Source organism: Durio zibethinus, chromosome 27 (assembly GCF_047325235.1).
Source record: "Durio zibethinus cultivar Kanyao isolate XHJ-2024 chromosome 27, ASM4732523v1, whole genome shotgun sequence".
NCBI classification, from domain to species: Eukaryota; Viridiplantae; Streptophyta; class Magnoliopsida; order Malvales; family Malvaceae; genus Durio; species Durio zibethinus.
The window spans coordinates 15,329,482-15,341,489 of NC_143188.1; the positions used below are offsets into that span (position 1 = coordinate 15,329,482).

Here is a 12,008-nt window from a genome sequence, read left to right on the forward strand (position 1 = left end):
GCATCTAATATAAAATATTACAATAAATAGTATATTAACTAATTTTAGAAAGTGAAAAACGCTTTAACAAATTTGTGTTGTTTACATGTAAGAATGGAAAAATAGGAATCGCAACAAAGTGAATATCTATTATTTTTAAGATATTCATATATAAATCTATTTAACTTTCATGATATTCAAATTTGTTTAAATATTTGATTAAATTTAGTATCACTATCTGAATATAAATCCGTTTAAATAAACATTATTCATTTAATATTTGAATCCATTAAAATATCTCATTACTTAAACTTGAAGTTACTTTTAATTGATAATAAGTAAAGGTTGTTTTTTAAGATTCGAAAATAAAATTTTACATATTTTGCATTCGTAAATAAATAACAGATTAAAATAATTGATATTATATATTTTAAAATTTAAACGAATTCAAATATCAAATATTCAAAAAATGTTATCTAAATCTTATCCAAATCTATTAAATATCTATTTATAAGTATTTGAATCAAACATAAATAGATAGAATATTATATCAAATATCAATTATTTACCATCCATCACCATCCCTAAATGAAAGGTCAAGGAAGAAGCAATCAATGAAATCTAATGAAATGGATGGGAAGGTGACGCACGGTCTAAAGCTAAGCAACCGTCTCCCATTATTTCCTCTGACTTGACATCAATATACCAACGACATCTAGATGCGTGGAAACTCAGCTGCAGCACTTTCACTTTGTTGGCTGAATGTTTCCTGCATGCTTTCATCTTTTGCCTTTGTTTCATTTCATTCTTACTTTTGCTGTAGATTTTCAGTTTAGGTGGGCAATACTTTTACAACATGTGATGCCATATTACAACAGGTTTTGCAACAAAAAAATGCACCGAACTTAATTATTAATTTAATGGTTTCAGGATGACTAAACTTTATTATAGACCAAAGAATAACGCATGCTATTATAAAAAAAAAAAAAAAAGAATTGTTATAGTAATTATTCTTTTTTCTGAATGCTTATTTAGAAAAAAAAATTGATATGTATGAGGAAGTTGATTGAGGGAACAAAAGGAGATTCAAACTTTGAATCGAAGAAGAAGAAACAAACTAATTAATTAGAATTTTCAAAACAAAAAAATTGTTCCATCTAATTCCATAATAATAGAGTTAAGTTGATTGATAAATCTTTGTAAGTTTTACTTTCCTTTAGACATCAAACTTAGTGAAAATTTTCACTAATTTTTAGTAGCGGAGAGGATCCCTTTTTACCAATATACACGTACCACTATTACTTAACTTTGAGAAAATTAATTTTTTTATTTTGTTGTACGAATGAATAATATGAAATAAAATGTGGGAAGAAAGGAAAGAATATAGTGATAAAGATTAATTTATAAAAGCAAAACTGTCAATGTTATCACCATTGGAACCCATTATTCATTTTTTAAAATACAAGCAATAAATATGTTTGTCTTCCACCTATTTTGATTCAACTCTCATAGAAAACGCTCAAACTCATGATTTGTAAAAACACGTGGTTGAAAAATTGCATTTGAACCTAACTCTTGAGATTAAGGGAGATATATAGCTACAATAACAATAAGTAATATGAAGTACTTGTCTATAAATACCATGTATGCAAATTTCAAATTCCACAATCTTCCCTTCATTTTTTTTTTATATGAGAGCCAACAAAACATGAAGAATCTTCATATCCTAATTCCACTCTTTTTGCCCACCTTATTTCTTTTCTCATGCTTCTTATCTCTTGTGCTATCTATTTCCCCTTCTCATACTCATCTCCAAAACCAATGCCTTGATGACCAGAGATTTGCTCTGCTGCAACTGCACCATGATCTTTACTATGCCCCAAATTTTACTTTCTCTTCCAAAATTGAGCTTTGGGATTTCAACACTGATTGTTGCTCTTGGAAAGGGGTTACATGTGATGCTTTGGGTCATGTGATTAGGCTTGATCTCAGTTACAAAAATCTTTCAGGTAGCTTTCACTCAATTTTCAATCTCCATCAACTTCAACGTCTTAATCTTGCTGGAAACAATTTCAATACCACTCTGTTTCAATATGAGTTTGACAGACTCCCAAATTTAACTCATCTCAACCTTTCAAACTCATGTTTCCATGGCCAAATTCCAGTAGAGATTTCATACTTGACAAGGTTAGTCTCTCTTGATCTATCTAATCAAGATTCTTGCTATCTACACAATTACCAAATTCTTGATGCAAATTTTTCGTACTACAATTTTCCTTACAACCTTTATCAGCCTCTAAAACTAGAAAACCCAAACTTCAAGACATTAATCCAAAATTTGAGATCTCTTACAGAGCTCTACTTGGATAGTGTGAACATTTCAACTCAAAGTACTAAATGGTGTGAAGCCACATCCATAACACTTCCTAACTTGCATGTGTTAAGTCTGTCGTATTGTGGTTTGACAGGTCCATTTTGTTCTTCACTCTCAAGACTTCCTTTTCTTTCCAAACTTTTCCTTGGGTGGAATTCGATCTCTTATTTGCCTCCCAATTTCTTGGAAATTTCCTCTCGTTTGGTTTCTCTCAATTTAGTGAATTGCAATTTGAGTGGGCATTTTCCAACAGAAGTTCTCTCATTGCCAAAAATACAAAGCATTGACATTTCAAGCAATGACAATCTTATGGGTCAGTTGCCAGAATTTCCATTGAACAATGCTTTACAGATCTTAACGATTTCTTCTACATATTTCAGTGGAAAACTGCCAGAAACAATTGGTAATCTCAAGTTCTTGACAAATTTAGTTCTTGAAGATTGCAATTTCTTTGGACAAATTCCATCATCAATTGCAAATCTTAGTAACCTTGTGGAACTGAATTTAGGAAATAATAATTTCAGTGGAAAACTGCCAGAAACAATTGGTAATCTCAAGTTCTTGACAAATTTAGTTCTTGAAGATTGCAATTTCTTTGGACAAATTCCATCATCAATTGCAAATCTTAGTAACCTTGTGGAACTGAATTTAGGAAATAATAATTTCAGTGGAAAACTGCCAGAAACAATTGGTAATCTCAAGTTCTTGACAAATTTAGTTCTTGAAGATTGCAATTTCTTTGGACAAATTCCGTCATCAATTGCAAATCTTACTAACCTTGTGGAGCTAAATTTAAGAAATAATAATTTCAGTGGTTTAATCCCTCCATTTCATAGATCTGGAGTTCCAAATCTTTCATATCTTTCTTTGTCGTCGAACCACCTCTTTGGATTAATACATTCTTCGTTATTTACTCTCCCATCATTGCAAGCCTTGGATCTTAGTGACAATCAGTTGGTTGGTGAAATTGATGAGTTCCCCAAAGCATCTTCATTGATTGAATCATTGCATTTAGGCTACAATAGCTTTAGTTCAATAAAGCTTGACATTTGCTCCCAACTCAAGAACTTAAGGCATCTTGACCTTTCCAATACGAACTTATCAATTGAAAGCAACATCACAAACCTTGCTTTTCCCCAATTAGAGTGGCTTGTCCTAAGGTCATGCAACCTTACTAAATTTCCAGAATTCATCAAAACACAAGACAAGTTGGCTTCTTTAGATCTTTCTAACAACCAAATCCATGGTTTTGTGCCTAATTGGTTGTGGAAGACCACTCTTTCATGGTTACTCCTTTCTTTCAATGCGATTGATTTTCCAAAAGAGATTCCTTTTGGTGATGCAAACTCCTCTTTTCCAATGTTAAGATACTTGGGTTTACGATTCTGTAACCTAAGTATGTTTCCAGAGTTTTTAAAGAGTCAAAATAGTTTAGAAGATCTTGACCTTTCAAATAACAAAATAAGTGGTGCAGTACCAAACTGGATGTGGAAGAGAAGTTTGAGATTTCTGGATCTTTCTAATAATTCTCTCTCATCTTTGGACCAATTTTCACTCAACCAATCTCTCACTTCTTTACAAGGCTGTTTATCAAGGCCTATTTGCTATTTAAGTCAACTTGAGAGTTTTCATGCATCCTATAACAAATTAAGCGGGCCAATTCCAAGTTGCTTGGGCAATATCAGTACTCTCAGCTATTTGGATCTACAAAAAAATAATTTCAGCGGCAGCATGCCAGATTTTGCAAAAGCAACCCAATTATATTTGCTTCAACTCAATGACAATAAATTGGAAGGGAAGTTGCCCAGGTCATTAGCCAATTGCACAATGCTCAATGTTTTAAACCTTGGAAACAATACTCTCTATGACACATTCCCTTTATGGTTGGGAAAATTGCCTTGGTTGATGGTTCTTATATTGAGAGCAAATAGGTTTTATGGTCCAATTAAACATGTGAAAAATAATTTTCGAAACTTGGATGTACTAGACATTGCTTTCAATAATTTTTCTGGCCAATTATCAATTGAATTCTTTCAAGCCGCTCAACTAAGGTCACTCATAATCAGTGGGAATAAATTGGAAGGGAAGTTGCCGAGGTCATTAGCCAATTGCAGAAATCTTGAAGTTTTGGACCTTGGAAAAAATATAATACAAGACACATTTCCTTTATGGTTGATGAAATTGCCTTCTTTGAAAGTTCTTGTGCTAAGAGCAAATAGATTTTATGGTCCAATTAAAATTTCTGAGGATGAAGATGCTTTCCCAGAGTTACACATACTGGACCTTGCTTCTAATAACTTTTCAGGTGAGTTATCTGTTGGATTTTTTCAATCTTTGAAGGCAATGAGAATGATGACTGATGGCAACAGAGCTAAGCCAGATTATATTGGAGATGATTACTACCAGGACTCTGTAACAATTGTGAATAAAGGGTTTGTAATTTTTTACGAGAAAATCTTAACCATCCTTATTTGTCTTGACCTTTCCAATAATAGTTTCCATGGGAGAATACCGGAAGAAATACAAAACCTCAAGTCACTCAAAGTGCTAAACTTATCCTTCAACAGCCTCCTTGGCCCAATTCCTTTAGCACTTGGAAACTTAACTGAGCTTGAGTCGTTGGACCTCTCCCAAAACAAACTCTCCGGAAGGATTCCTCTACAGCTTACAAGGCTAACATTTCTTGAAGTATTGAATCTCTCTTACAACCAACTTGAGGGAAGCATACCACAAAGCTACCAATTCGGTACATTTTCAAACGATTCTTACAAAGGGAATCCAAGATTATGTGGGCTGCCTCTGACAAGGAAATGCAATGAAGATGGTCCTGGAACGCCAAGCCCTAAGGAAGATGCAGATTCATGGGTACATGGTTTATCTGACTGGAAAATTGTGTTGATAGGGTATGGATGTGGATTGGTCATTGGATTATGTACTGGATATACAGTGCTGAATGAGTTGGGGAACAAATGGTTGGATAGGTTTAAATGGAATCGGAATCGAAAATGGAGAAGATCAAGGTGACTCAATCAAAATTCAAGTTTCAATGTCATTTGGTAAGCATTCTAGAGTACTTAATAACTCAAAAGTTTTGTTGTTGATTCTGTGAACTGTAGCCTAACAAATAAAATTATTTAATTGCTGTCTTATATTGTCATTTATCTGTACTAACTAATAATTTATTAAAGTGATTGCATTCAAAATTAGTTCAAAAACCTTTCAACTTTTGATGTCTCGTTCCCTTTTTGAAACTTGGTAATGCTTTTCAAAACTAAAAACAAAAATTGCCTGCAAACTAGGATGTCCTTTGAATTTTGTAACCTCATTTACAAATGAAAATTAATTTTCAAGTTAGTAATTTGTATAAGACCTGTGGATGACTGGTATTTTGAGTTAGATTGGGCTGTGAGCCATTTTAAGAGCAAAGTTTTGGCATTTATTTTCCTTAGATTGGCTTGGAATACTCATATATATTTTATTTGGCAGGAGCACAATCAAAGGATGTTAGGTAGGCCAGCTAGAGATACAGAAGCTATTGTTTCAGCTATCAGAAGTTCGTTTTGGCTTAGATTCAATAACAAGACTGCAGTCTCCAGTTCCTCTCTTCCTCTTCAACAAAGAAATCGTGTCTGAATGTTTTTGGCCCAGTGTTACGGTATTTTGTGTCTCAGTTCTTTTTCTTATGCTCGCCTAAGATGGTTGGCGATATGTCTAGTGGTATTGTGCTTGTCTTCTGTTCTGTCTATGGGGTGGTGTTTTACTGCTGAGTTATAGGGTTCCCCTGTTGTGTAACTCTGTTCTTATTAACAAATTTCTGGCTTAGCAAAAAAAAAAAAAAAGTGTCTGAATTGGTAACTGGTTCCTTAATGTTGCTTAGTTTGATTACTATGCAAAAGTTAGATTGTTTTGTTTATTAGTTAGCTTTATTTGCTTGCTCTTGGACGTTTTGATAGCTTTCGGTTTACTTTTTCCATGTCTTCTGCTTTCTTTGGATTAATGAAAATCATTTATCCAAAAAGAATTCTTAATCGAAAATCTTATTATCTTTTAAGCTCTTTATTATTGTTATACTTAAGTGGTCATGTCAACAGCCACATAGTAGGTCTTACACATGAAAACCCAGCTTGCTATGTCATCATCTAAGAGGTATAAAGAGTAAAACCAGACCAGACAGGTGATTCACAACTGAACTCTCTTTACTCTCTTTAACTGCTTCTTACTCTCTCCCATTTACTTGCTTCTGGTATACCTTACTAGCTTGAGCATCAGAGAATGTCTCAAAATATCTTCCGCACGCCTGACTTTCTACTCCGTAACAGGTCACACGTACTCTCCTTCTCAACCTCTAGTAAAACTTTTGACTATCAGACCAGAAATTACATCAACACTATCAATTATTCAACTCAACTATTTGCAGTGCAGGTTTAATACAAGCCATGGCATGTACAACAATGACTACTCCTACCACTTTAACTGCCAAAACTGGAAGTTACATCTCCTAACACAGCAAAATCTTCACAGACCAAGCTCAAGCTAAGATGCTTTATTCCTGTATTAACTGCTACATCACTACAGAGAAAAAAACACTGAAAAGAAAAGAACCAAGCTTCCAGTTCCAGGTATCAAGCTCGACAATTCCAAACTAACTTCGATAGTGCTTTATTGTCCCTACAACTGTAGATTTGACCATGGCGAGAAAGATGTGTGAATGCTAAACTTAAATTTTTATGTGGACTTGATTAATTGATTTAATTTTATCTTTAAAAGCTTATACAGCTTATGTGTTTCTTACAAAACTGATGTTTCGGCTACATCTTTTGTCTAGTCAGAAGCAAAAATGACCATTGTCTTTGAAAGTGAAAACCATCCAAGGCGGGACATGGAACATTTGTATCAGGTACACTTCTCTAGAATTCCAGTGAATCCTTTCAGTAACTTATTCTCTATCTAATAGAAATAAAGCGTCATAACTAAATAGCCAATATTCACATTGATGTGCCGAGTGTTCTGATATAGCCACTAATCCATAATTAAAAGATGAAGTTATAGAAGACATGCTATGTTTCAATCACTGGTCATTTTATAGGTAGATTTTTCTCTAGTAGTCAGCTTGATGCTGTAAACCAGGAAGGTTGTCAAGCCTTCTGATATTTAGCCTATTTTGAGCGTTAGCTCAGAATTTATGTTTAGAAGATTTTGCAGGTAAAAAGATATTTGAAGACTTTGGGGTTGACAAAAGCCACATTGGACAGAGTGATTATGCATATATGAAGACTTTGCCGCTGGAGGCTTTCTCCTACAACTGTCCTTCTCATGCAGCCCTAAGATCTTGCTCTTTCGAATCCTTCTCGAACTAGAAATGTAAGTATCAACTAGAAAAATACTTTATTTTCATGAATTTGGTCATTTGGAAATTTTACAGGGAAAAAGGAAAACAAAAGCTCATGCTAAAAAAGAAAATTTCAGAGGGAAAAAAGGAAACAAAAAATATTACTATTTTTTGAGTTCAAGTTTAGGTTTGCTAGCTAATTTCACTTTTTTTTTTCTTTTTGTCTTGAATGCAGGAACCGCATTTTTCCAGAAAGAAAACTGATCATTAATGTTTTCTATGCTTTGGACTTGGACAGCACAAAAATCACAGCTTCCATATGCCGTCCCTACCCAATTGAAACCACCTGCAATCCAATATTCTTAAACTCTTGGAAGTAACATCCTAGATCCTACCAGTATGTGTCATCGAGAACTGGATTCTGATCTGATCAAGCTGAATTCTTGGCCATTATGAAGGTTGTGAAGTTGGATGCTGATTCTTGGAAAGTTAATACTGGATTGCACTGCTGTCTCTAGGTAGAAGAAATGCTACTTCATGGGTAAAAGGCAGCAATAGGATTTGTTGGCATCTTAGGAACGCCAATTTTGTTTATACATTACAAGTTTTACAATTGTCTACTCATTCAGTTGTTTTCCACAACTTTGGAACTTCATGTAAAAAGCTAATTCTTACTCTGCTTAATGCTATCACTCAACTCATAAGTCAGTTGTGGAATGACGCAGAAAATATGCTTACCTAAAAGCTAGTGCACATGCCTGCAGCAACAATGATTTTAAAGTGAAATGATTTCGTTTGATAAGGTATTCAGACAACCTAAATAGTAAAACACTTCATAATCCAAAATTCCCCCAAGCCCAAGCAGGGAAATGATTTCGTTTAATAAGGTATTCAGAGAAGGGAAATGATTTAAAAGGGCAATGAATCGTCATTTTCATCATCACACTGGCCTACCCTTGCCTCATCATCGTCATTATCACCACCCAACGCCAGATTTCTCTTCCTAGCTTTCTCTGCTTCTTCCCAGTCCTTCTTTAACTTCCGTCCAGACTTGTAATCTCCACGATCATGCATAAACTTACATGAATCTCCGTAACCACAGTAACCAGTTTCTTTATCGTCTTTACAGATGTCAGGGTGATAATCGAATCTTGCTGAAACCCTAATGTGGACAGAAGTCCTAAGAGGTCCATGTGAGCCACCAGCTTTCTCACTGGCAACTGTTTAGTCTCTTCGAAACCCAGCCTTATGATCCACATAACCATGCATTCCTTTATACAACTTCTCTCCCCTGAGCTTGTGTTTTTCTCCTTCAAAGCCTCCTCTACTCGTTTAAGAACTTTCTCACGTATAGCACGAGCATCTTCTGTAAACTTTGTTTCTAAGGTTGCCATAGCTCTGCTATCATTTCGAACTTGAATTTCCTTCGAAGACTCAAATTGAAAAATCCGTTTATCAAATTCTGTATTTGATTCAGCGGGAGCAGCACTCCTGGAGGATCCAGTTGAAAAGTATAACTTATTGTCAGGCTGCAAGCCTTTTTCTGATTGTACAACAGCGAAGTGCCATTTCTAGAGTCTTCATCTTCATCTTCATTTGTTGTCCTTTTCCTTATGTTTCTGGCCTTTGTTGGCATCCTAAAAAAATTGCAGACTGAAAAATCAAAGAGTCAGCTATACAAGTAAATATACATATACACCTTTAAAAGGGAAAAAAAAAAGGAACAAATTTTACCTTGTTCAGATTGTTAAGGTTCTTTTCCTAGATACTGGGGCTCGCTTGAATCTGTCATCTTAACAGAAACAACAGCAAAGGCTTTATAAATTCCTTGTCTCAAGCAAGATGAATTTCAAATCGTTTACGACTGCTGCTTCAACACTTGAAAGAAGGTTTTAAGCCAAGTGTCTCAAAATCCTTATTACTATTAATTAAGGTAATGAATGATACATGATCAACAAACTAACTAGTGTCATAACTAGATAATATCAAGCTTTCACTTGTGAAAAGGCTAAATGCTTAATTTTTTACCCAAATCATAAGAGATTTTCAACAAAATGAAACCTGATGAAACATAGGGTAATGGGTAGAATCCATAGAATCTCTGAGGTAAACATCGCCAGTTACAAGTAAGTGAATGTGTCCCTTTCTCTACAGCTCGGCTTGATAGCACTTGTATGACACCTCAATACAGTTTGAGAGTCAACATAATATGCATCAATATCATTATAGCTCCTGCTTACATAATCAGCAGGCAACAGGACATCATCAAAATTCAGCAAAAAGAAAATTTACCGTCATAAATAGATAAATATATTCTCAAAAACATTATCCAAGGATCCAAAATAAATAAAATGATCCAACATATATTGTGTATAAAAGGTTTCTTCATTTTGCAAACTAATTCATCGATCAAACAGGTGAGAAATGGTTTCTTCATTTTAGAGGAGCACAAATTAAAAGTGAGGCATAACTTTCTTACTCATAATCCAATTCTGAGAACATAAAATTAGACACAAATAGAGGTCCACAATCCATCAATTACAATTTTGAACAATTCTGATGAGTATATGAGCTTAGAAAGGCATGAAAATTTTTCTTAGAACTGTTAACTTCAATTTTAAGGAAATCAAATTTGCATATAAATATCCAAATTACTGCGTTCACCATTCCAACACTTAAAAATCGAATGATGCTAAAACCACAACTGAATACATCTTTCAAAACCTAAGGGCAAAATAAGACCCTATTAGCTGGTCATACTGCTTGCATAGCTCCAGAAACAGCTCTGTGGAAATATAAAAGCCTTTTTGGATTGGAAAGATGGAATGATATTCAAAATCACATGGTCAAATTAAAAAGCTGACTAGAAAGACCATGTATTGTGGAACAACAACATGCTTTAATGGGCCATATGTAGGGAGAGAGCAATGTCCATAAACTCAATATTTTAGCAAAACTATTGTTTCTCTTGCACTAACTAACCCACACACAATCAAACACAGGGGTTCAAGCATACTTGGTAACATATGTAATCCTAAGTTAAAACACAACCTTTGGTGATCTACAAAAGCCCATACAGATACAAAATTCAGATACTTTTTTTTTTATTATTTTTTTCAAAGCTCCTCGACCAGTTATTCTAAAACGGAGCATAATATTGATCGTACAGGAATATTTAAACTCAAAAGCTATTTTGGAGGATGAAATACAGAGGTGGTACTGATGTTAATATTAATGGACATTGAAGATTGAACACTGTCAAACAACATAGAGGAGGAAATATACCGGCTTTTTTTTTCTTCACAGCCTATTTCAGGTTTCAGGGTTGGTTTTATTTATTGATTTCATTCTAGTATTTTTTTGGGGAAAGATATATACCAACATCTGATGTAAATATGCAACTTGATGCAGATAATTTGTAATTTTGGGGAAGAGAGAGAAGGAATGAAATTGAGAATGTAGTGGGTTTTCTTTGCAATTTTACCATGATGTGAAGTTGTTCTTGTCAGATTTTCCTAATGTTATGATGCTTAAGAAATCCAGATACTAGTGATATCTTGCCCCAAAATAGTTCATTCTTCACCTTCATCTATTTCATCTGGTTTGTTTCAGGGAATAAAAGAATGTTCCTTATTACCTGAAAATTTTCATTCATTTTGTCTTCAAATTTATCAAACAATTAAATTACTAATTGACTTGATTGGTATATGTTGAATCATATAGCTTAGAAAATGCACTCGGTTAGTGGAGTTTTTAGATTATAAGTGTCAAGAGGGTTGTCACAAACCCTTTTATAAATATATTAAAAAATTATATAAAAAATATTAGGATATTTGTTAATATTCTAATACTGTTTATAAAATTTCAAAGTTCTATTAATCATATGTGAAAAAAATCAAAATATATAAAAATTATTTCGTATAGATGAAATTTATGAAATTAGAAGATTGTCTTTTTTTTTGCTTTGTACGTGAGATTGTCAAAATTTGAATTTTAAAATATAGGAACCAAGCATTTTATCAATAAACCACATAATTGTTGGCTCATTAAATTTTAAATGAGACGATTTCTTTAAAATATATTAACAATAATTATAATTACTTTTAAAAAAAGTAAAGTAAAATTTCAAATCCTCAAAGTTTTTCTTTCATCTTATTATTTTTAAATAATTAGAAATTTAAGTGTATGGTATATATTAGTCTTATGTGTTAGGCTAAACTTTGATCAATTAATATGATAAGTGAAATCATGATCAAATAACCAATTATTCATGTAACGGATAGTAATTTATCATGATTCAAAAATTAAACTTCAAAAGTTGTGAAT

At 33.5% G+C, this 12,008-nt stretch overlaps 1 protein-coding gene and 1 pseudogene across 5 annotated transcripts; one reads left to right on the plus strand and one right to left on the minus strand.

Moving 5' to 3' along the window:
• Positions 1–1,651: 1,651 nt before the first annotated feature.
• Positions 1,652–8,390, plus strand: LOC111279518 (receptor-like protein 7). Of its 5 annotated transcripts, XM_089756155.1 has the most exons (6): positions 1,652–5,409; positions 5,840–6,672; positions 6,776–6,972; positions 7,179–7,250; positions 7,556–7,714; positions 7,918–8,390. In XM_089756155.1, the coding sequence occupies exon 1, from the start codon at positions 1,688–1,690 to the stop codon at positions 5,375–5,377; it is 3,690 nt and encodes a 1,229-aa protein (XP_089612281.1). In that variant the 5' UTR covers positions 1,652–1,687; the 3' UTR covers positions 5,378–5,409; positions 5,840–6,672; positions 6,776–6,972; positions 7,179–7,250; positions 7,556–7,714; positions 7,918–8,390. The 5 variants fall into 5 exon arrangements, with proteins under 5 accessions (XP_089612281.1, XP_089612279.1, XP_089612277.1 ...); XM_089756153.1 differs by having other exon boundaries at positions 5,840–6,972; positions 7,544–7,714; XM_089756151.1 differs by having other exon boundaries at positions 5,840–6,972.
• Positions 8,391–8,591: 201 nt separating this feature from the next.
• Positions 8,592–9,474, minus strand: LOC149511019 (zinc finger CCCH domain-containing protein 1-like; annotated as a pseudogene).
• Between the last annotated feature and the right edge of the window lie 2,534 nt (positions 9,475–12,008).

Coding starts and splice junctions, on each gene's coding strand:
- LOC111279518 (XM_089756153.1), top strand. CDS start 1,688: ATGAAGAATCTTCATATCCTAATTCCACTCTTTTTGCCCACCTTATTT.